A 26,558-nucleotide genomic window follows, 5' to 3' on the forward strand; every position below is an offset into this window, starting at 1 on the left:
GCCAGGTAAATTTGAACTTTTCAGGCTCAGTGGTTCTTGAGGAGAAGATTTTCAAGATTTTCCACATGACATTGTTTTGTATTGCACAACTGACAAAATAATTCCCTATATACTTGCATGTAAAACTCTGATCCCCAATGATCATGATTTGAACCAACTTGAATATGCACGATGTCAGAAAGCTCTCAAGTAAATTTGAAATTTTCTGGCCAAGTGGTTCTTTAGAAGATTTTTAAATATCCCAATACTACTTTTGCATTTTCGTGATTGTCTCCCTAGGACAAGAGCGTTGCTATTCATATTTAAACAAATATGAATTCCCTTTACCAAAGGATGCGTTTCGTCAAGTTTAATTGAAATTGTCGCTGTGGTTCTGATGAAGAGTTCGAAAATTGAAAAGGTTTCCAGACAGACAGACAACGGGTGGTCAGAATAGCTCACTTGAGTGGAGAAGGTGAGCTAACTACATCATCCTTGTAAAAATAAAGTTCCAAGGACAACAAAGGCAGAGGAGAATTGGTCGATAATGTACTGTACATATTGTTAATGAGAGGAAAATGTGTCCAAAAAATAGTGATTGACGGAGAGGCATCAGTGTATCTGGGGCTAGGCAAATCAAATAAGAGGTACTGTGAGCAATGCTCACTAAGAATACCCCCGATTTACCCAATCTCCCAAAGGGTGTTGTTAATAGGTATAAATTACCTCTTTCCTGAGTGTAAAAATATGGTATGCCTTTGCAGAAGAAAATGGAAGATATATAGTCCGAACACAAATCCATGGTATAAACCTATAATTTTGACCTTGAGATCAAAGGTCAAGGTCATAAAGAGGTCATGAATGTACATGACACATAGTCTCATGGTGATACACCCATGTCTTATGGTATGAGTATGTCAAAACCCTATAATCAATTTTGTGGTCAAAGTTCGAGGTCATATAGGTACCCGACACATCGTCTCATGGTGATACACTCGTGTGTCAAATATGGTATGCCTATGTCAAAGAACAAAGAAGCTATGGCCCGGACACGAATCTGCACAGACAGACGGACGGACGGACAGAGTGGTTCCTATATACCCCCTTGAACTTCGTTCGGGGGGTATAACAAAGATTTCAATTTGAGCTTGCTGCAGTGTTGAAAAAAAAAGCAAAGCATTTTCAATAAATTGTCAATTTTAGTATAGTATATGGAGGTATCTTGGAAAACCTGTTTCTTCTGTCCCTAGTGACTGTGAGAGAGTTTTTTGTGTGACTGGAAATACTTTCATTAAACAAGGCCCAGAATAAAACATTGCACTTGTTCATTCACCCATATATCTATGGTAATAGATCAGTATTGGATTGAGGGAATCAATTAAGAGTTGATATTTACTATTCATCAGGAGATGGGCCTATTATGCATAATGCCGTATTTGTCCAAAGTTCATTGAATCATTAAATCTATGAAAAATAACAGTAAAAACACTTACTTTTTAACTAGTTATTAGGACATCATTTACTCAGAATAGATATCATATAGTGTACATGTACATGGAAGTTCGAACTATCGATTATATAATCGATTTTATGCTGCCGATTCAATTCCATAATCGAAATTAACTTTCATCTGATATTGCAACATAGAGCATTCACATGAATATATACATGTAGCTAATAAACTAGGAATTACCCCCAGTTATAACGGAATAATGTTCATTCGTAAAGTGACAGGGAATAGTACAAGTAATTATATTTCTCTGCACATTACTGTTTGAAATTACCTGACATCTTTCGTTATGTTATTTGTTTTTTAAATATCCCCCGTAATTATAACAGTTAATCTTTCATATATAAATTTTAAAAATGAAAGCGCTTACGTTTTACAACGTGTTGTCATATTTTATTTTATTTACTATGTATGTATGTATGTATGTATGTATGTATGTATGTATATCTTTACCTTGATGATTTGTTCATTATCAGGATATTCGTGCAGTATGCTTTGTAGCTCTTCCAAAAGGGTGTTTCGTCTGTATGCATGGTACTTTACTTTTGACGACATTGCTCTAAAAATACAAAAATACATGTGTTAAGTTTAGATACAAACCATTAATGTTGTTACTTTGTCTGTTCGTTTGTGATCAATTGTGCCGTAACTATAAAGTATTACTTAGCTAATTTGTCAGATCGTGTGTGATCTTTTACAGCTATCTATTTTAATGAGACGCGGTAATTTTGCCACTCAGACAGGGGAAGATGTGCAAGCATTTGTTTACCTAGGAGCAATAGTGACAACATCAGGAAGAGGATCACAAGGCATCGAGAGCAGGACAAACAAGGCAGGGATACCATAGGGAAGACTAGGGAAAGTATGAAGTGCAACAAACATAGGAGTTATTCAAGCTATTAAAGTTGCTGGTGTTGCCTATGGTAGCACAAAACATAGAAGATAACAAAGACAGATAGGAAACTACATCCATTCCAGTTCAGAAGCTTGTGGAGGATCGTGGGGATTATCTGACAGCAGATGGTGACAAACAGGGAGGTCAGGGCAGACGACAGTACAATAAGTGATGACCTGAGGAGACGGCAATGGAATTGGGTAGGACAGGTGCTACGGAGGGAAGGTGACGACGACTGTGAGATGGCGTTAAGGCCAGAATGGAAATGGGAACGAGGGAGACCGATAACAACATGAAGAAGGACAGTAGAATCAGAAAGGGATGCAGGATGGAAGAGCTGTAATGTCTCTTAATTAAAAGATCACGATCTGATGGTAGAGAGAGAGTGTGTATGTTTTGGCCTTATCTTTTTTCTAGCGTGGCAAGTGCCAAGTAGTAATACACTATTATCTAAAAATAGCAACAAATTGTCTAGTATAATTACCTTTGGTACTGAGTACATGTACATGTACCTCTCAAGTTCATTCCAATTCAATTCAATGTGCAGTAGAATCTAGATTGGACCTCATGATATAATCATCATATTCAGCAAATGATACAAGTAGTATCACAATACATATAACTTTTCAGCGGTTTCCACCTTATGAAACTAGTACCAATGATCGGTCCCATTCCCAATGTCAAACTTTCTCCCAATTTCGAGGCTAAAACTGTCCAGAAACAAACTGCTATGTCTTCGTAATTTGAGGTTTGTAATTCAGTTTGTGTAAAATGTTGTATAAGTTAACTAATGTCTTCACTTCCTTTTAAATAGAATGTAGAGGTCAATAAAATGATGCTTGTTTGTAAAATTGTTTAAACAATGAAGACTTGGTTTTATTCTTTAAGATATGTTTTAATTCAGTGTTAATTTTAAGGTATTCAATGTATAACGAAAGAATAATGTCGAATAATTTTGAAGGATTTAAATCGACATAAATGTTATGGTTAAATAATGATGAAAGGCAAGTACATGAAATTCACATGACTGGTAAATGATTAGAAGCTGACATTTCTGCACTTAAGACTTTTTGAAGATCGAGTTATCTTTCCTTTGTAAAATATGAAAAATATAATTTTCTAAAAATGTGTGTGGTAAATGGTTAATTTTCTTTCATATTTCATAAAGAGAAAATGTACGCCTATGTAACTTTCTACCAAGAGCTTTGTATGGAAATATATTGATAAAACATGCTCTTCCTATATAACTTAAATTCTAGGTGAAATAAATCAAGCAGTAAACAAAATTTTGAAAATTCCTACGGTACATTATATTTCTTTCATGACCCCTTCAGAATGATACCATGATTACAAAAATCCCACCATGCATCCATTAAAGTGTATTAGATATGAAATATCACGGTGTATAGGCATAACAGACCGGTATAATTTTCTAAAAATAACGATCCAACAGGGCGATGGATGGGGTTAAGACAATAATAACATTTATGTATACTTTATTCCCCTTTACCTTATGAAATAATCACTGACAAATTCCGAGGGCATATCTTCCCCTAAATCAATTCAGTGTAAATTGGATTTTCGCAGTCCATATATGACATCATCGTATGAGGCGATGTGGTGCACTTTTAAAAGTCATTTGACATTTGTGTTCACTTTCTTTCGCGTCATAAGAGTTGAGTATGAATGTATGAATTGATTGATTGAATATTGTTTAGCGTCCCTCTCGCGAATCTTTCACTCATATGGAGACGTCACCATTGCGGATGAAGGGCTACAAAATTGAGACCTATGCTTGGCGTTTGGCCTTTGAGCAGGGAGGGATATTTATCATTAATATTTTTATTCTAAAGAATAGAACATTGACATGAATTTTCTTCACAGTTATTACTAGGTCTACATATCTACATACTACATATACATGTATCATAAATCAATATAAAAGCGATTTTGAAATATATTTCTTGCAAATAAAACACCTTTATCATTATTCCACTTTAAAAAAACCACAAAACAAGAGGCCCATGGGCCACATCGCTTACCCGAGTCACCTAGGCCCATTTTCGGACTCAACAGATGGTAAATGAATTGAAAAATAAAAGAACAAATATTTAACATATTTTTTATTGAATATGTATATACTTTATAGAATCAGGGAGAATCCGAAGCAATAAAGCCGTCAAATCATCAGAAAATGTAGATTCATATATCACTATCATTCTGTCAGTAATTCTTGGCCGTAATCTTTGATGTGCACTGACCTTGGATGTCATCAGTTCGGAAATAAGCGAAATAGAGGCACTGTCCACATGTCAGATTTGAAAACAATTTTACATGTAAATTTTAGAGAAAATTCACCATTAAAATTTCATTTGCGTGCCTTATTTGCGTACTTATTACTTTTTTACACTTAAAGTACTTCTTGTAATTCATGAAACGATGTAATATTTTAAAACAAACGAAACGTGTAGTTAATCAAGTCAGTTTGCGTCTTTGTATATGACGTCGGTCTCACCAACCCGATTATGTTCGGCAATCATCAATTTTGAAAAAAATAGCATAAACAAAATGATACAGAAAGAAAATTCAATTCAGAATTTCGGATGATTTGGACGTTTTAGGAAATATTATCAAGAAAAAATTGACACATTCGGCAAATGACATCATCGTATTTGATCTCTAACCCTACAATATAGTCACTTACAGCTGGTGATGTATCTTAGGACACATTCTGTGTATATGACGCAATGACGGTTTATACGAAACGCTCATTGCAGGCATATGCTCTCAAACAATTTTCCCATGTTTATTTTGTTGAATTTTTCTTCACATCTTTGGGATCATATTAGTTATACCGATAAGTGTTGTTTGTTACCTAATTGGATAGTTGAAAAAAATACCATCAGTTACAGCTTGTATTGCATTCAAGATTTCCCCTACGTATTCGCATGTAAAACTTTGATCCCCTATTGAGGCCTCACCCTACACTGGGACCATGATTTTTACAAACTTGAAGCTGCACTATGAAAGGTGAAGATAACGAACAGTGAACAATCTCATAACTCCTATAAGAAATACAAGATAGAGAGCTGGGCAAACATGGACCCCTGGATATACATGTACCAGAGGTGGGATCAGGTGCCTATAGGAGGAGTAAGCATCCCCTGTCAGAAAACTTCCATGAAAAGGATGAAGTGAAATGCTTATATGAAATGCCCCTAAATATATCTATAAAATAAAATTTTCTTGTTTCATGCTAAATTTTACATGATTCAACATTTGCACTTTCATGAATTAAATGGTACACGGCGCATAAATCCGCCACCAACGGTATATAATGCTGAGTTTAAGCTTGGGGTTTCCTCATCAGCTGAAATTCCTATAAGAATTTGGCCTCGCCCATACTTTTACAGATCTGGAAATATATGGACAATATTAGGTACAGTTAGATAATTTAGGCTATCACCAGTATGTTAATTACTTGCATTCCGGGTCAGCATTATGTAACCGGTATGGTTCTATGTTTTGTCACTTTTCTATTCATCTTACGTTTCCGGTTAAATAAATGTGCTGCGTTTACAACTGAGTGTTTGTTGCTGTATTGGATATACACTAACTGGCGTGGTGGCAGCGGTCATTCATGAACCCAAGCTATTTTTGACGTATATTCAACTCTCCTAGAAGTGGACAGTAACAGCGTGATAAAATTCACCCCGGACACACAGGTACTAACGTATTTGGCATAACATCGTAAACAAAATGGCGAATAGAGCGCCAAAACAGTGGTGCTTGACGAAAGTAGAAACTGTTAACTCCTATGAAAACTGGAGACAAAATTTATTATATACTCTCTCCCTGGACCCCAATTTTTTACCATATCTAGAGGACGGTGCAAATTGGGGGAAGAAAACCCGTGCTAACCCCCATAGAAACTTCGAGGACGACGACGAGAATGTCCCCAAGGCCAATAGAAAGACCCGCGCACAGAAAGTCAGAATCCTCGAACTCATGCTCGGTCAAATCGCAAATTATACACCTATTATAGCAAGGAACACTATTGTTAACAATTCTACGACACTTAGGGACATATGGCAGATCATTCGCTTACATTATGGATTTCAGTCAACGGGTGCACATTTCCTTGACTTTGTAAACATTCGATTACAGCCTAACGAACGACCCGAGGACTTGTTTCAGCGACTAATGGCATTTACTGAAGATAACCTCCTGAAAACAGAACTGGGTATTACACACAATGGCCAAGAAATCGAAGAGGATGAGGAACTTACCCCTACAATAGAGAACTTTATCGTACTTACCTGGCTTACCCTAATCCATCCTGAGCTCCCAAGATTAGTGAAACAACGGTATGGGACCGAACTAAGATCGCGTACACTGGCCACATTGAAGCCTGAAATCTCCCAAGCCCTTGATTCACTGCTGGAAGAACTACGTAACACAGAGGATGCCATAGCTATGCGCACACAGTTTTCTTCAGTGAAAAAAACCTCATCACCACAAGTCCAGAAATCCTGTCCATTGTGTAAGGCTTCTGGGCGTCCATACAATCACTATCTTAGCAAGTGTTCGTACTTACCCCAAAGTGACAAAAGATACTTTGCAAAGGCAAGGCAGATAATGGGTACAGACGGTAACCATTACAGCAATGAAGATAAGATTTCAGTCAGTCAGAATGCCTCCGTTAGCAGGGTGCAAATACGTCAATCTCCGTACATTGATGCATTTCTAACACACCATTCTGTTCGTATAATCATAGACAGTGGCGCAACTGGTAACATGATTCGATCGGACGTTGCCCACAATTTACAAGCATCTGTCACCCCTTCATCACAATATGCCCATCAGGCAGATGGATTATCACCACTCCATGTATCTGGTGAGACTAGACTAACTTTTAATCATGATGGACAAGAGTTAACATTCGAAGGGCTAGTTGTTGACAACCTGCATGGACACTCCCATTTTGGCTGGAATTCCATTTATGGAGGAAAATGACATTATAGTCAGACCCGCCCGACAAGAAATCAGAATTGGCGACAAGTGTATATTCCGGTATGGAACTAAAGCTCAGGAAGGACACCACTCCATTCGGCTCACACAAGTACTTCGAGCTCCTGTACCCCACACCACAACTCTGTGGCCAGGAGAGTACATTGAGGTCAAGCTTCCCGACGACATGACAAGTCCTGATGAGTACAACACATTTTCACTTGAACCCACAGTATGCCAAAATTCTACAACAAATTGGCCCCCTCCTTCATTTATAGACAGCGTGGCAGGAAAAGTACGGATTGCTAACTTGTCAAATGAACCTTGTACAATTAAACGAAACCAACACTTGTGCCTAGTGAGACCTACTTTCTCTCCTAACGTCTCTCCAGATGATGGAGACACTAGACCTATCCCGAAACCCAACACTAAATACAGTAAACAAACAACCACACACTCCGCTGCAGTCAACCTTGACCCCGACAATACTCTTTCTCCTACGATTAAATCACAGTTCAAGAAGACTCTTGATGCATACAGTGAGGTGTTTAACCCAGATTTTAAAGGCTACAATGGTGCCAGTGGTCCACTTAAAGCTGTTGTCAATATGGGGCCAGTTAAACCTCCTCAAAGAAAGGGGCGCTTACCTCAGTACAATAAACAACTTCTTTCAACACTTCAGGACAAGTTTGATGAGTTGGAGGCATGTGGTGTTTTTACTAAACCAGAGATTGTGAAAGTCAATGTCGAGTATGTAAATCCATCATTTCTGGTCAAAAAGCCATCTGGAGGCTTTAGATTAGTTACAGCATTTGCAGATGTTGGGAGATACAGCAAGCCGCAGCCATCTCTTATGCCTGATGTAGATTCGACTCTCCGACAAATTGCTCAGTGGAGTTATATTGCCATAACAGACCTTACACAGGCATTTTACCAAATTCCACTCGCAAAAGAATCCATGAAGTACTGTGGAGTGGTAACCCCCTTTCGTGGCGTCAGAGTTTATGCCCGTTCAGCGATGGGTATGCCTGGCTCGGAGACCATTTTAGAGGAGCTAACCTGTAGAGTTTTGGGTGACTTGGTTCAGGAGGGTGTAGTCGCTAAGTTAGCCGATGATTTGTACTGTGGTGGATCTACTCCTGAAGACCTCCTGAATAACTTCACAAGGACACTTCAAGCTCTACAGAAAAATGGCCTTAACTTGTCTGCATCAAAAAATATGATTGCACCAAGGGAAGCCACAATCTTGGGATGGATATGGCGTGAAGGTACCCTTCGTGCAAGCCCTCATCGCATTGCTGCACTAGCCAACTGTCAACCCCCATCTACTGTCACCGGCTTGAGGTCATTCATTGGTGCTTTCAAAGTTCTAGGACGTGTCTTAAAAGGATGCTCACAGATTATATCTCCTTTAGATGCTGCCACTTCTGGCAAAGACTCCAAAGACAAAATTCAATGGACTGACGACCTCCATAGTCATTTTAAAAAAGCCCAGAAAAGTCTCTCATCCAATCAGACTATTACTCTCCCACAAGCTACGGACCAGTTGTGGATAGTTACTGATGGTGCTCTTCGAAGTGGAGGACTTGGGGCTACACTTTACATAAACCGCAACGACAAACTTTGCCTCTCTGGATTTTTCAGTGCTAAACTTCGTGCTAATCAACTTACATGGCTGCCCTGTGAAGTGGAAGCAATCTCAATTTCAGCAGCTGTAAAACATTTCAGCCCATACATCGTGCAGTCTTCCTTAAATGCATGTGTTCTCACTGACAGCAAACCATGTGTGCAGGCCTTCGAGAAAATGTGCCGTGGCGAATTTTCTGCTAGCCCACGTGTGTCAACATTCCTGTCAACGGTGAGCAGGTTTCAAGTATCTTTGCGCCATGTACCAGGTGCAGCTATATTACCTACAGATTTCAGTAGTCGAAATGTTCCTGCATGTGATAATCCCTCTTGCCAAATCTGCTCCTTTGTCAACACTATTGCCCAGTCTGTTGTTCAACGAGTAACTACTGAGGACATAGCAGAGGGGAGAGCCAAAATGCCATTTGCTACCAGAACTTCATGACTTGCCATCCAACAGGACTGTCCAGATCTCAGACGTACACATGCCCATCTCCTGCAAGGCACAAGACCGTCAAAAAAGCTCACAAATGTTCGGGATGTCAAGTGTTATTTACAGCATGCAGTCATTGCCAAGGATGGGTTATTTGGTGGTGAAACGTAATGTCCCATTCCACCCAACACAGGAATGTATTATTGTTCCTCGCAGTGTCCTGGAGGGACTCCTTACTTCTCTACACATTTCATTGGACCATCCATCTTCCAATCAACTAAAAAAGGTGGTAAATCGTTTCTTCTTTGCACTTGACATGGACAAAGCTATTAACAACACCACAGACAAGTGTCATCAGTGTACTGCATTAAAGAGTACACCTAAATTTCAACCAGAACACACTTCAAGCCAACCACCTGACAGAGTTGGCTATCTGTTTGCAGTTGATGTCCTTAAACGTGAACGCCAACTTATACTGGTCCTGCGTGAGTACATAACATCCTATACACGGACATTACTCATTGAAAATGAGCGTCATGAAACACTTCGAGAAGGACTACTCATCTTGTGTTCATGCAGAGCTACTACCATTAGATGGCCCATTCGCTGTAATCCGGACAGACCCTGCCCCTGGATTTACCGCATTAATCAACGATAAACTCCTAGCCAAGTATCGCATATCCATTGAAGTGGGACGCGTAAAAAATATCAATAAAAACCCGGTAGCAGAAAGAGCAATATAGGAACTAGAAGCAGAAATCTTGCGCCATGATCCACTATGTCGCACAGTTACTCCATTATCTTTGTGTCCGATTACCTCTCGACTGAATACACGTATAAGAAGTAGAGGAATCTCGGCCAAAGAGATGTGGACCCATCGTGACCAGTTCTCACATGAACAGATTCCCGTTGATGATTACGAGCTTATTTCGCAACAACATGACATTAAGCTTGATAATCACCCACACAGTCAGGCCTCTAAACAACCTGGAAAGAGCAGTGCCCCTGGATGTCACAGCAAAGTTGGTGACTTGGTATACTTATATTGTGACCGTAATAAATCAAGAACCAGAGACAGATATATTGTGGTATCATGTGATGGCGAATGGCGACACATTAGCAAGTTCAGTGGCTCCCAGCTTTGACGAACAGCCTATCGTGTTAAAGACAGTGATTGCTACTTTGTACCAGCAGAGGAAGTCAGTCAAGACCACATTCCCAACAAACTACCCTCTGATGATGAGTGTGATGAACCGCCTCATGAATTAATGAACTTGGAAAACAAATTAACCAATCCTACATACCCGTCCCCACCACCAATACCTACTATTCTCTCAGATCCACCATTTCCACTTCAACCTTCACTGCTTGCTGATAAACCAACAGAACCGCTAGTTTCTGAGATATCACAACCTGACAGTGACTCTGATTTACCATCCACCCACAATGATGCGGTATTTCATCCGGCTAGACCTACCCGTGTTCGCCATCCACCGAAGTGGTTATCCGACTATGTATGTGATTGAAACGTGTGATTTGTGTTAGGGGCATAATAATCCCCTCTTGTGTTAATTCTTTCCATATTAATTTGTCATTGTGTGATCTATATCGTGTGCTTGATGGAACTCCTTTTTGCATTTTGTTTATGTATTCTCTCTAGATATTGCATTTTTCTAGATTTTGCATGTGTATTCAATAGTAATTTTTTAAGAGAAAAAGGAAAAAATGGTGACACCAGTATGTTAATTACTTGCATTCCGGGTTAGCATTATGTAACCGGTATGGTTCTGTGTTTTGTCACTTTTCTATTCATCTTACGTTTCCGGTTAAATAAATGTGCTGTGTTTACAACTGAGTGTTTGTTGCTGTATTGGATATACACTAACTGGCGTATGGTTGTATATTTTCAGAATTTTTTAAATTTTGTATGGCGATAAACGTAGCCCACATCATCGATATTAAAAAAAAAAAAGATTACCAAAATTTTCACCAGAGGCCTCTCCATTATGGAAACCTGTTTCAACTCGATGACCTACCTGGAGTAGCTCGCTCTATACAAAAGACGATACCACGTGATTTCGATGTATTGTCCGCTGTTTTAGGAACATAAACATGCCTTCAACATCATTTACTTTAAACTGAGTGTATTCGATATATACGGTAGTATACATGTATATGTATTTTATTTACTAAATTGTGATAAATTGTATTAATTACGTTATATCAGAAATAAGTTGACGTTTCTGAATCTAATTTTCTAAACAAATGATTAAATATTTTCTTTGTTTACATTATATGCAAAGTGGAATGCACTAGTATGATTTTACTTTCTTTATTAAAATTCTACACATTACAGGTGGATATTTTGGTTTAATATTCTACCTGTAATATAATTAACCGAAACATAAAGACTTGCGTGTGTACTACATATACATATATTTTCACAGTACGTGCTTTTAAATATAAAAATAGATAATCAAGATATTTTCATAAATAATTATACGAGCCCAGATATTTATAATATATTTTGCTTCAAGGCAAATTCGATCAAGAGCCTGAGAAAAGGAGAGGATGTGTCTTTATTTACTATTTATTTATTGTTTGTGAGCACTTGTGACATATATTTAGTACATCACAATATGATATAGGGTTTGAACAAAACGCATGTTGACAGTTATCAGTTCTAATCTAATTTCCGTATTTAATTGAAAATAACTATTTGAATGACAATAAGATTTGTACTGATTTCTGATTTCATTTTTTTTTTCAGCGGCGGTATCTATTTTGATAACGTGTTTAGGTACATGCATTGGCAATATCATCACCTTTCATCACCACGAATAAATAACATGCATTAAAAATACCGATCACATTATGACATATGCTGCATATATGTATTCAATGAAAATCATGCATAGCCCCCATTTAATAAAAAAAACCATCAAGATTCTAACACAATTAAATAAATAATGTCACGTGATTTGTAAACAGGGAAAGCACGAGATCTATTCATATTCCTAAAGTGAATGTACATGTTGTACTTTGTGTTAAGACCCGCCCTCTTTGTTTATCATTATTCATGAAGAAGTACTATGACCAAAACTGCTTGTTATATGGTTTAAAAATCAATTGATATTTCGACATTCCTCGTGACAGAAAACAAAGGGAACTATTAAAACCATTTAGAGACCATCGTCTGTGCCTCTATGTATAAAATCTTAACTTCTGTACGGTAGAATTGCTTTTATTGACTACGGAAAAGGGGGCCAACTCTAATTGTTGTTTCACCTCATCCTTTGAACTTTTCTGGCACAGAAGATTGACCTCACCCTATTTTTGCATTTTTGTGATTATCTCATCATTGAATGGGGTATAGCCCTTCATTTGAGCAAACTTGATTGAATCCCCGTTACCCATACAAGCATGATTTGTACTAAGTTTGATTGAAATTGGTCCACTTGTTCTGGAGAAGATTTTTTTTTAAATTGTCAGTGCATCTTTACTGTTATCTCCCCATGGAGGGATAAGGATGTTGCCCTCCTATAAATAAACTCGAATCCCCTTCTCCCTTCAGGATGAATTGTGCCATGTTTGGTTTGCAAATTGGTTAAGTGCATGGTTCTCAAGACGAAAATGTTAAAAGTTTACTACAACGACGCCAAGGAACAGTTTTGATCAGAAAAGCTTACTTGAGCCGTGGGCTCAGGCGATTTAAAATTCATTTAATTGAAAACTTGTATCACTTTTTATATGGTGAAATCATGCTTTATACGGAGTGTTTATACGTGCCATTATATAAGATTTTAGCGTAATGAAAAACCTTAACGAAAAGGATATCACAAGTTTTATCATCTAGCCTATCAACTTCAGTTTATTTTCCTGTATAACTATTAATGATATGCAGTCTATCATAGTACTAGACATATTTAGATCATGCATTAAAACAAAGCGAAATCTGGAGTTTGAAATCTCTTCATTTTGCATTAGGCCTATTCCGACAAAAAATCCCAAAATCATATAAAATAATTCAGAACTTATATGACTTTCTCGATGGTGAAATCATGCTTCATACATTAAAATTTTTTTTATGTAATGTACCACGTACAGTGCACCTTACGGAAGGTTTAAATTCATCTAGCCTATCAACTTCAGTATACTCCTGAGTCCTGTACGTATATGTAGTCTATCATAACACTACGCAGTGACTGAGGATAAAACAGTGTTACTAATATTCTATAAACTCTCTCACTTTTACTTTACCTCTGAAATCGTCCACTGTCTATCCCATTTTCTATCGACTGTTGTCCCTCTATCCCTCTATTCGATGTCGCCACAAATCAGTGAATGACAAATAAGTTAAAATTGAGAGCTCGTGCGCACGTGCTATACGCTTCTCAGAAGCAAAAGCGAAACAAGGAATAGGCCTACCTACGATGAACATATCATGCAGGTTATGACTAGATGGTATCCCTCAAAAGCAGGTGACCCACGAGTTACTTGCCCCTGATCATAGATAGAAAGATAAGTCGTACGTCGAATAATTTCGTAAAGAAATGTGTTTACGATAAAGAAGGCAAAGAAAATTGTTGGGATTTTTTTTACTAATTAAGATTACTAATTAAACCCTAATTAGCTGAACTATTAAAAATGTAAGAAATAAATAAAGCAATGAACGCAATATGGAGAGAAATACGATTTGATAGAAAGTATACAGAGTATTATTTAATTAACATAATTAATCAAACCCTAATTCTCTCAGATGTTAAAAACAGTAAGAAATTTGATATAAAAAACTGTAAGGGACGAGATCAACAGATTGGTTTCGGATAAAAATCTAAATTCAAATAGTTAGGGGGAGGAGGGGGGGGGGGGGGTGTTAAAACTTCTGTAAGTTTCTCTCATCCGACATCGATTACACATTAGTCGAAAAAGGAGAAAGACAAGTGACTGTTAAAACTACATGACGATATTACATTTTAATGAACATTTGATAGTTTTAATCTACACTTTCATTTGTGAATAAACAGAAGATAGGGTATACAGAGTTATTTATACTCGTTTGTTCTTACTTGTTAATCGATTATAGTTTAAACACTCATCATATCTAGTTTAGGGGGTCGTTGTGGGGGCGGATAGGGGGGGGGGGACGTAAAAACTATGTGAATTTAGTTTTTTTGTCAGACATTGAACTTTCGATCTCGCCCCTAGGAAGTAGATAAAACAGCGAATGCAACATGGAAAAAAATAATATTTAATAAGAAGTCTTATTAAAAGCAAAACTGATGATATCTAGCGGTGGTCAAAGTAACATATCTTTAGAAATTATTTTTGAAAGTACAGAAGGGTATTTTTGATCAAAAGTTAATCATAGAAATTATTTTAATTACCCACCCCCCCCCCCCCCCCCCCCCCCCTCATTCAGTACACAAAATCAACTCAAAACTTTCATTCAACATTATAACTCACTAAAAAGACCATTCCTCAAAACCTGCTTTTGGATATCGAGTTAATCATTAAGACCAAACTAACTCAAGATCCAGGGCGATATAAACACCTACTTTTGAGGGATACCAGATAAGCTTTGCCACCCAGCGAGGCCTATGTTAGCCCTGCCTTTCAGGGATACCAAGTTACTTAATAAGGCTCAACTAGCCCAGGTTCCCGGGAGATCTAAACACCTACTTTTGAGGGATACCAGATAAGCTTTACCACCCAGCGAGCCCTATGCTAGACCTGCCTTTCAGGGATACCGAGTTAATTATCAAGGCTCAACTAGCCCGGGTAACCGGGCGATCTACACACCTACTTTTGATGGATACCAGATAAGCTTTACCACCCAGCGAGCCCTATGCTAGACCTGCCTTTCAGGGATACCGAGTTAATTATCAAGGCTCAACTAGCCCGGGTAACCGGACGATCTAAACACTTACTTTTGAGGGATACCAGATAAGCTTTACCACCCAGCGAGACCTATGCTAGACCTGCCTTTCAGGGATACCGAGTTAATTATCAAGGCTCAACTAGCTCGGGTAACCGGGCCCTAAAGTCACCTACTTTTGAGGGATACCAGATAAGCTTTACCATCCAGCAAGCCCTATGCTAGACCTGCCTTTCAGGGATACCAAGTTAATTATCAAGGCTCAACTAGCCCGGGTTCCCGGGCGATCTAAACACCTACTTTTGAGGGATACCAGATAAGCTTTACCACCCAGCGAGACCTATGCTAGACCTGCCTTTCAGGGATACCAAGTTAATTATCAAGGCTCAACTAGCCCGGGTTCCTGGGCGATCTAAACACCTACTTTTGAGGGATACCAGATAAGCTTTACCACCCAGCGAGACCTATGCTAGACCTGCCTTTCAGGGATACCGAGTTAATTATCAAGGATCAACTAGCCCGGGTTCCTGAGCCCTAAAATCACCTACTTTTGAGGTATACCAGATAAGCTTTACCACCCAGCGAGCCCTATGCTAGACTTGCCTTTCAGGGATACCGAGTTAATTATCAAGGCTCAACTAGCCCGGGTTCCCGGGAGATCTAAACACTTACTTTTGATGGATACCAGATAAGCTTTACCACCCAGCGAGCCCTATCCCAGACCTGCCTTTCAGGGATACTAAGTTCATTAATAGGGCTCAACTAGCCCGGGTTCCCGGGCAATCTAAACACCTACTTTTGAGGGATACCAGATAAGCTTTACCATCCAGCGAGCCCTATGCTAGACCTGCCTTTCAGGGATACCGAGTTAATTATCAAGGCTCAACTAGCCCGGGTAACCAGGCTTTAAAGTCACCTACTTTTGAGAGATACCAGATAAGCTTTCCACCCAGCGAGACCTATGCTAGACCTGCCTTTCAGGGATACCAAGTTAATTATCAAGGCTCAACTAGCCCGGGTAACCGGACGATCTAAACACCTACTTTTGAGGGATACCAGATAAGCTTTACCACCCAGCGAGACCTATGCTAGACCTTCCTTTCAGGGATACCAAGTTAATTATCAAGGATCAACTAGCCCGGGTTCCTGAGCCCTAAAATCACCTACTTTTGAGGGATACCAGATAAGCTTTACCACCCAGTGAGCCCTATGCTAGACTTGCCTTTCAGGGATACCGAGTTAATTATCAAGGCTCAACTAGCCCGGGTTCCCGGGCCCTAAAGTCACCTACTTTTGAGGGATACCAGATAAGCTTTACCACCCAGCGAGCCCTATGCTAGACCTGCCTTTCAGGGATACCGAGTTAATTATCAAGGCTCAACTAGCCCGGGTAACCGGGCCCTAAAGTCACCTACTTTTGAGGGATACCAGATAAGCTTTACCACCCAGCGAGCCCTATGCTAGACCTGCCTTTCAGGGATACCAAGTTAATTATCAAGGCTCAACTAGCCCGGGTAACCGGGCGATCTAAACACCTACTTTTGAGGTATACCAGATAAGCTTTACCACCCAGCGAGACCTATGCTAGACCTTCCTTTCAGGGATACCAAGTTAATTATCAAGGATCAACTAGCCCGGGTTCCTGAGCCCTAAAATCACCTACTTTTGAGGGATACCAGATAAGCTTTACCACCCAGCGAGCCCTATGCTAGACCTGCCTTTCAGGGATACCGAGTTAATTATCAAGGCTCAACTAGCCCGGGTTCCCGGGCCCTAAAGTCACCTACTTTTGAGGGATACCAGATAAACTTTACCACCCAGCGAGCCCTATGCTAGACCTGCCTTTCAGGGATACCAAGTTTATTATCAAGAATCAACTAGCCCGGGTTCCTGAGCCCTAAAATCACCTACTTTTGAGGTATACCAGATAAGCTTTACCACCCAGCGAGCCCTATGCTAGACCTGCCTTTCAGGGATACCGAGTTAATTATCAAGGCTCAACTAGCCCGGGTAACCGGGCCCTAAAGTCACCTACTTTTGAGGGATACCAGATAAGCTTTACCACCCAGCGAGCCCTATGCTAGACCTGCCTTTCAGGGATACCAAGTTAATTATCAAGGCTCAACTAGCCCGGGTAACCGGGCGATCTAAACACCTACTTTTGAGGGATACCAGATAAGCTTTACCACCCAGCGAGACCTATGCTAGACCTGCCTTTCAGGGATACCGAGTTAATTATCAAGGCTCAACTAGCCCGGGTAACCGGGCCCTAAAGTCACCTACTTTTGAGGGATACCAGATAAGCTTTACCATCCAGCGAGCCCTATGCTAGACCTGCCTTTCAGGGATACCAAGTTAATTATCAAGGCTCAACTAGCCCGGGTTCCCGGGCGATCTAAACACCTACTTTTGAGGGATACCAGATAAGCTTTACCACCCAGCGAGACCTATGCTAGACCTGCCTTTCAGGGATACCAAGTTAATTATCAAGGCTCAACTAGCCCGGGTAACCGGGCGATCTAAACACCTACTTTTGAGGGATACCAGATAAGCTTTACCACCCAGCGAGACCTATGCTAGACCTGCCTTTCAGGGATACCAAGTTAATTATCAAGGCTCAACTAGCCCGGGTAACCGGACGATCTAAACACCTACTTTTGAGGGATACCAGATAAGCTTCACCACCCAGCGAGACCTATGCTAGACCTTCCTTTCAGGGATACCAAGTTAATTATCAAGGATCAACTAGCCCGGGTTCCTGAGCCCTAAAATCACCTACTTTTGAGGGATACCAGATAAGCTTTACCACCCAGTGAGCCCTATGCTAGACTTGCCTTTCAGGGATACCGAGTTAATTATCAAGGCTCAACTAGCCCGGGTTCCCGGGCCCTAAAGTCACCTACTTTTGAGGGATACCAGATAAACTTTACCACCCAGCGAGCCCTATGCTAGACCTGCCTTTCAGGGATACCAAGTTTATTATCAAGAATCAACTAGCCCGGGTTCCTGAGCCCTAAAATCACCTACTTTTGAGGTATACCAGATAAGCTTTACCACCCAGCGAGCCCTATGCTAGACCTGCCTTTCAGGGATACCGAGTTAATTATCAAGGCTCAACTAGCCCGGGTAACCGGGCCCTAAAGTCACCTACTTTTGAGGGATACCAGATAAGCTTTACCACCCAGCGAGCCCTATGCTAGACCTGCCTTTCAGGGATACCAAGTTAATTATCAAGGCTCAACTAGCCCGGGTAACCGGGCGATCTAAACACCTACTTTTGAGGTATACCAGATAAGCTTTACCACCCAGCGAGACCTATGCTAGACCTTCCTTTCAGGGATACCAAGTTAATTATCAAGGCTCAACTAGCCCGGGTTCCTGAGCCCTAAAATCACCTACTTTTGAGGGATACCAGATAAGCTTTACCACCCAGCGAGCCCTATGCTAGACTTGCCTTTCAGGGATACCGAGTTAATTATCAAGGCTCAACTAGCCCGGGTTCCCGGGCCCTAAAGTCACCTACTTTTGAGGGATACCAGATAAACTTTACCACCCAGCGAGCCCTATGCTAGACCTGCCTTTCAGGGATACCAAGTTTATTATCAAGAATCAACTAGCCCGGGTTCCTGAGCCCTAAAATCACCTACTTTTGAGGTATACCAGATAAGCTTTACCACCCAGCGAGCCCTATGCTAGACCTGCCTTTCAGGGATACCGAGTTAATTATCAAGGCTCAACTAGCCCGGGTAACCGGGCCCTAAAGTCACCTACTTTTGATGGATACCAGATAAGCTTTACCACCCAGCGAGCCCTATGCTAGACCTGCCTTTCAGGGATACCAAGTTAATTATCAAGGCTCAACTAGCCCGGGTAACCGGGCGATCTAAACACCTACTTTTGAGGGATACCAGATAAGCTTTACCACCCAGCGAGACCTATGCTAGACCTGCCTTTCAGGGATACCGAGTTAATTATCAAGGCTCAACTAGCCCGGGTAACCGGGCCCTAAAGTCACCTACTTTTGAGGGATACCAGATAAGCTTTACCATCCAGCGAGCCCTATGCTAGACCTGCCTTTCAGGGATACCAAGTTAATTATCAAGGCTCAACTAGCCCGGGTTCCCGGGCGATCTAAACACCTACTTTTGAGGGATACCAGATAAGCTTTACCACCCAGCGAGACCTATGCTAGACCTGCCTTTCAGGGATACCAAGTTAATTATCAAGGCTCAACTAGCCCGGGTAACCGGGCGATCTAAACACCTACTTTTGAGGGATACCAGATAAGCTTTAACACCCAGCGAGACCTATGCTAGACCTGCCTTTCAGGGATACCGAGTTAATTATCAAGGCTCAACTAGCCCGGGTTCCCGGGCCCTAAAGTCACCTACTTTTGAGAGATACCAGATAAGCTTTACCACCCAGCGAGACCTATGCTATACCTGCCTTTCAGGGATACCAAGTTAATTATCAAGGATCAACTAGACCGGGTTCCTGAGCCCTAAAATCACCTACTTTTGAGGGATACCAGATAAGCTTTACCACCCAGCGAGCCCTATGCTAGACCTGCCTTTCAGGGATACCGAGTTAATTATCAAGGCTCAACTAGCCCGGGTTCCCGGGCCCTAAAGTCACCTACTTTTGAGGGATACCAGATAAGCTTTACCACCCAGCGAGCCCTATGCTAGACCTGCCTTTCAGGGATACCGAGTTAATTATCAAGGCTCAACTAGCCCGGGTTCCCGGGAGATCTAAACACCTACTTTTGAGGGATACCAGATAAGCTTTACCACCCAGCGAGCCCTATGCTAGACCTGCCTTTCAGGGATACCGAGTTAATTATCAAGGCTCAACTAGCCCGGGTAACCAGGCCTTAAAGTCACCTACTTTTGAGGGATACCAGATAAGCTTTACCACCCAGCGAGCCCTATGCTAGACCTGCCTTTCAGGGATACCAAGTTAATTATCAAGGCTCAACTAGCCCGGGTAACCGAGCGATCTAAACACCTACTTTTGAGGGATACCAGATAAGCTTTACCACCCAGCGAGACCTATGCTAGACCTGCCTTTCAGGGATACCGAGTTAATTATCAAGGATCAACTAGCCCGGGTTCCTGAGCCCTAAAATCACCTACTTTTGAGGGATACCAGATAAGCTTTACCACCCAGCGAGCCCTATGCTAGACCTGCCTTTCAGGGATACTGAGTTAATTATCAAGGCTCAACTAGCCCGGGTAACCAGGCCTTAAAGTCACCTACTTTTGAGGGATACCAGATAAGCTTTACCACCCAGCGAGACCTATGCTAGACCTGCCTTTCAGGGATACCAAGTTAATTATCAAGGCTCAACTAGCCCGGGTTCCCGGGCGATCTAAACACCTACTTTTGAGGGATACCAGATAAGCTTTACCACCCTGCGAGCCCTATGCTAGACCTGCCTTTCAGGGATACCGAGTAAATTATCAAGGCTCAACTAGCCCGGGTAACCGGACGATCTAAACACTTACTTTTGAGGGATACCAGATAAGCTTTACCACCCAGCGAGACCTATGCTAGACCTGCCTTTCAGGGATACCGAGTTAATTATCAAGGCTCAACTAGCCCGGGTAACCGAGCCCTAAAGTCACCTACTTTTGAGGGATACCAGATAAGCTTTACCATCCAGCGAGCCCTATGATAGACCTGCCTTTCAGGGATACCAAGTTAATTATCAAGGCTCAACTAGCCCGGGTAACCGGGCGATCTAAACACCTACTTTTGAGGGATACCAGATAAGCTTTACCACCCTGCGAGCCCTATGCTAGACCTGCCTTTCAAGGATACCAAGTTAATTATCAAGGCTCAACTAGCCCGGGTTCCTGGGCCCTAAAATCACCTACTTTTGAGGGATACCAGATAAGCTTTACCACCCAGCGAGCCCTATGCTAGACCTGCCTTTCAGGGATACCGAGTTAATTATCAAGGCTCAACTAGCCCGGGTTCCCGGGCCCTAAAGTCACCTACTTTTGAGGGATACCAGATAAGCTTTACCATCCAGCGAGCCCTATGATAGACCTGCCTTTCAGGGATATCGAGTTAATTATCAAGGCTCAACTAGCCCGGGTTCCCGGGCCCTAAAGTCACCTACTTTTGAGGGATACCAGATAAGCTTTACCACCCAGCGAGCCCTATGCTAGACCTGCCTTTCAGGGATACCAAGTTTATTAATAGGGCTCAACTAGCCCGGGTTCCCGGGCGATCTAAACACCTACTTTTGAGGGATACCAGATAAGCTTTGTCACCCAGCGAGCCCTATGCTAGACCTGCCTTTCAGGGATACCGAGTTAATTATCAAGGCTCAACTAGCCCGGGTTCCCGGGCCCTAAAGTCACCTACTTTTGAGAGATACCAGATAAGCTTTACCACCCAGCGAGCCCTATGCTAGACCTGCCTTTCAGGGATACTGAGTTAATTATCAAGGCTCAACTAGCCCGGGTAACCAGGCCTTAAAGTCACCTACTTTTGAGGGATACCAGATAAGCTTTACCACCCAGCGAGACCTATGCTAGACCTGCCTTTCAGGGATACCAAGTTAATTATCAAGGCTCAACTAGCCCGGGTAACCGGGCGATCTAAACACCTACTTTTGAGGGATACCAGATAAGCTTTACCACCCTGCGAGCCCTATGCTAGACCTGCCTTTCAGGGATACCAAGTTAATTATCAAGGATCAACTAGCCCGGGTTCCTGAGCCCTAAAATCACCTACTTTTGAGGGATACCAGATAAGCTTTACCACCCTGCGAGCCCTATGCTAGACCTGCCTTTCAGGGATACCAAGTTAATTATCAAGGCTCAACTAGCCCGGGTTCCTGAGCCCTAAAATCACCTACTTTTGAGGGATACCAGATAAGCTTTACCACCCAGCGAGACCTATGCTAGACCTGCCTTTCAGGGATACCGAGTTAATTATCAAGGCTCAACTAGCCCGGGTTCCCGGGCCCTAAAGTCACCTACTTTTGAGGGATACCAGATAAGCTTTACCACCCTGCGAGCCCTATGCTAGACCTGCCTTTCAAGGATACCAAGTTAATTATCAAGGCTCAACTAGCCCGGGTTCCTGGGCCCTAAAATCACCTACTTTTGAGGGATACCAGATAAGCTTTACCACCCAGCGAGCCCTATGCTAGACCTGCCTTTCAGGGATACCGAGTTAATTATCAAGGCTCAACTAGCCCGGGTTCCCGGGCCCTAAAGTCACCTACTTTTGAGGGATACCAGATAAGCTTTACCATCCAGCGAGCCCTATGATAGACCTGCCTTTCAGGGATATCGAGTTAATTATCAAGGCTCAACTAGCCCGGGTTCCCGGGCCCTAAAGTCACCTACTTTTGAGGGATACCAGATAAGCTTTACCACCCAGCGAGCCCTATGCTAGACCTGCCTTTCAGGGATACCAAGTTTATTAATAGGGCTCAACTAGCCCGGGTTCCCGGGCGATCTAAACACCTACTTTTGAGGGATACCAGATAAGCTTTGTCACCCAGCGAGCCCTATGCTAGACCTGCCTTTCAGGGATACCGAGTTAATTATCAAGGCTCAACTAGCCCGGGTTCCCGGGCCCTAAAGTCACCTACTTTTGAGAGATACCAGATAAGCTTTACCACCCAGCGAGCCCTATGCTAGACCTGCCTTTCAGGGATACTGAGTTAATTATCAAGGCTCAACTAGCCCGGGTAACCAGGCCTTAAAGTCACCTACTTTTGAGGGATACCAGATAAGCTTTACCACCCAGCGAGACCTATGCTAGACCTGCCTTTCAGGGATACCAAGTTAATTATCAAGGCTCAACTAGCCCGGGTAACCGGGCGATCTAAACACCTACTTTTGAGGGATACCAGATAAGCTTTACCACCCTGCGAGCCCTATGCTAGACCTGCCTTTCAGGGATACCAAGTTAATTATCAAGGATCAACTAGCCCGGGTTCCTGAGCCCTAAAATCACCTACTTTTGAGGGATACCAGATAAGCTTTACCACCCTGCGAGCCCTATGCTAGACCTGCCTTTCAGGGATACCAAGTTAATTATCAAGGCTCAACTAGCCCGGGTTCCTGAGCCCTAAAATCACCTACTTTTGAGGGATACCAGATAAGCTTTACCACCCAGCGAGACCTATGCTAGACCTGCCTTTCAGGGATACCGAGTTAATTATCAAGGCTCAACTAGCCCGGGTTCCCGGGCCCTAAAGTCACCTACTTTTGAGGGATACCAGATAAGCTTTACCACCCTGCGAGCCCTATGCTAGACCTGCCTTTCAAGGATACCAAGTTAATTATCAAGGCTCAACTAGCCCGGGTAACCGGGCGATCTAAACACCTACTTTTGAGGGATACCAGATAAGCTTTACCACCCTGCGAGCCCTATGCTAGACCTGCCTTTCAGGGATACCGAGTTAATTATCAAGGCTCAACAAGCCCGGGTAACCGGACGATCTAAACACTTACTTTTGAGGGATACCAGATAAGCTTTACCACCCTGCGAGCCCTATGCTAGACCTGCCTTTCAGGGATACCAAGTTAATTATCAAGGATCAACTAGCCCGGGTTCCTGAGCCCTAAAATCACCTACTTTTGAGGGATACCAGATAAGCTTTACCACCCAGCGAGACCTATGCTAGACCTGCCTTTCAGGGATACCGAGTTAATTATCAAGGCTCAACTAGCCCGGGTTCCCGGGCCCTAAAGTCACCTACTTTTGAGGGATACCAGATAAGCTTTACCACCCTGCGAGCCCTATGCTAGACCTGCCTTTCAAGGATACCAAGTTAATTATCAAGGCTCAACTAGCCCGGGTTCCTGGGCCCTAAAATCACCTACTTTTGAGGGATACCAGATAAGCTTTACCACCCAGCGAGCCCTATGCTAGACCTGCCTTTCAGGGATACCGAGTTAATTATCAAGGGTCAACTAGCCCGGGTTCCCGGGCCCTAAAGTCACCTACTTTTGAGGGATACCAGATAAGCTTTACCACCCAGCGAGCCCTATGCTAGACCTGCCTTTCAGGGATACCGAGTTAATTATCAAGGCTCAACTAGCCCGGGTAACCAGGCCTTAAAGTCACCTACTTTTGAGGGATACCAGATAAGCTTTACCACCCAGCGAGACCTATGCTAGACCTGCCTTTCAGGGATACCAAGTTAATTATCAAGGCTCAACTAGCCCGGGTAACCGAGCGATCTAAACACCTACTTTTGAGGGATACCAGATAAGCTTTACCACCCAGCGAGACCTATGCTAGACCTGCCTTTCAGGGATACCAAGTTAATTATCAAGGATCAACTAGCCCGGGTTCCTGAGCCCTAAAATCACCTACTTTTGAGGGATACCAGATAAGCTTTACCACCCAGCGAGCCCTATGCTAGACCTGCCTTTCAGGGATACCGAGTTAATTATCAAGGCTCAACTAGCCCGGGTAACCGGTCGATCTAAACACCTACTTTTGAGGGATACCAGATAAGCTTTACCCTAATTATGGTGTTCTTAAACCTAACCCTAGTTGCCCGTCTAATTAAAATATCAAGTCCCGTGGGTAGAGTAATTAAGGTGTGGGCACGGCGTGGGTGTTAGATCCTGCGGAAATCGCCAAGTTTTAACGTGCCCCAACCCCCGGGACGCTAGGGGTTTTTTTGGACAAAGTTATGGCAAAATCCCTAAAAAGGCGAAAAATGCCCTTAAACTCTGATTTCCCATAAAGGATTAGATAAGACTAACTAGGGGTTGAATAGGGGGTCAAAATTAAGGGCTAACCCTGTGGGAAGGGATAGCCCAGCACCCCTAGAAATATGGCTCCAAGGACCCAGGAACGAGGATGGTCTGAGGGGTATAACCAACTTACCCTATAATAATGTCTAAGTACAAAAGTACTTCATTTTTTTGGGTTAATAGTATTTTTTTCTTTTTCCTTGGATTTTTACTTGGATTTTTATCCTGGTCCGAGGGACAATGGTTGAAAACCTACCCTCCCAAAATTGCAGCCCGATCCCCAACTTGGGGGCTGGGGATGGACTTTGAAGTTTTTTTTTTTGAAGCCAAGACTGGCCCTAACATCTCATATCGGTGGCCAGTTCGAGCCTTTTTTCAACCCCCACCCTGGGTGCTAAGCGCCCCCTCAGAGATTTTTTCTGGGTGGGGTAATAAAGAGTGGACCCTGCCCTACGGATCTGGCAAGTTTCGAGCCTGAAATCAGCCTGGAAAGGGGATAGGATGATGTTTTACTAAGGTAGCCACTTGCCCTTAAAGTGCAGGGCTCGCTCTAAAAGGGTTTTTTCAGGGTTGTGCCCCTTTAGAAAAGGGGGTTAGACCCCTTCTTTCGACCCCAAAGGACCCCCAACATTTCAGATCGGCTCCTAAAAGGATATTACAGAAGAAGTCAAAGGCGACGGGTGACACTCCAGTTACTTCCCGGAGGCCTTGGGGAGTGGTCTTGGCCCCTAGCCCCTATTTTCAACCATGGGGCAATAGAGTGGGGCCAGGTCATGTTTGGGTGCTAAGGGGTCTTCGGTAGCCCCAAAGACTTGGGCTCAGTGAAGAATCAAAGTCGCCGACTCGCCCCAAAAGGGTGGGGCTAGGGTGGGGGTCAGACAGATCCTTTGCCCTTGACCCAGGCACCTGATTTTTGGGTCCCGAATTGCACAATCCTTTCTATGTTGGCCCTGTAAAGGGCAACAAGATCCCTCAACGGATCTTGGAGATAGCGTCTTTCAAAAATTGCCCATTTTCACCAGTTTGGCCATTGGGGGACTTCAGTCCTGACCCCATATCTCCGCTACCCTGTACGACGCTGTTCTTTTGGGATCTCATAGGGGAGGTTTGGGGTCCCATCTCACGTGAATGTCGATTCCCTAGCACTAAGGCTTCTAGGACTTCCGGCCCTTCAAAAAAGTAGAAAAAAGTGAAAAAATCGACTTGGGCCCCACTTGACCCCTGATTTCAAGGGGCTAAATTTCCCCCGTGGGAGTCGAGGGCTGTCCCTTAAGAGGTTCCTCGCGAAAATTGGAACCCTCCAACCCCCTCGACCTTAGGGCAACGAGTCTTAGAAAAAAGGTCGAAAATGGAAACATCGGGTCCATTGGAGAGTTGTTGTCAACAAACCTTTTGAGGATAGACAATGCCTCTCTAGGATTGGGTAAAACATAGATGGGGCTCAAACGCACTCAAAAATGACCCAAAATTCGAAGGTTACCATATGG

General features: G+C 42.5%; 1 protein-coding gene across 2 annotated transcripts in view; it reads right to left on the reverse strand.

Annotated features, from left to right (window-relative positions):
* The window catches only part of LOC125679280 (sacsin-like), a 55,801-nt gene extending 41,838 nt beyond the window's left edge, over positions 1-13,963 (reverse strand). For both annotated transcript variants that reach the window (XM_048918384.2, XM_056153905.1), the window contains exons 1-2: positions 13,714-13,963; positions 1,943-2,048 (exon numbers count right to left, since the gene is read on the reverse strand). In XM_048918384.2, coding sequence (XP_048774341.2) covers positions 1,943-2,044 — 102 coding nt within the window. In that variant the 5' untranslated portion in view covers positions 2,045-2,048; positions 13,714-13,963. The remainder of the gene's footprint in view (positions 1-1,942; positions 2,049-13,713) is intronic.
* Between the last annotated feature and the right edge of the window lie 12,595 nt (positions 13,964-26,558).

The sequence above is a fragment of the Ostrea edulis genome, chromosome 2 (assembly GCF_947568905.1).
Source record: "Ostrea edulis chromosome 2, xbOstEdul1.1, whole genome shotgun sequence".
NCBI lineage: Eukaryota > Metazoa > Mollusca > Bivalvia > Ostreida > Ostreidae > Ostrea > Ostrea edulis.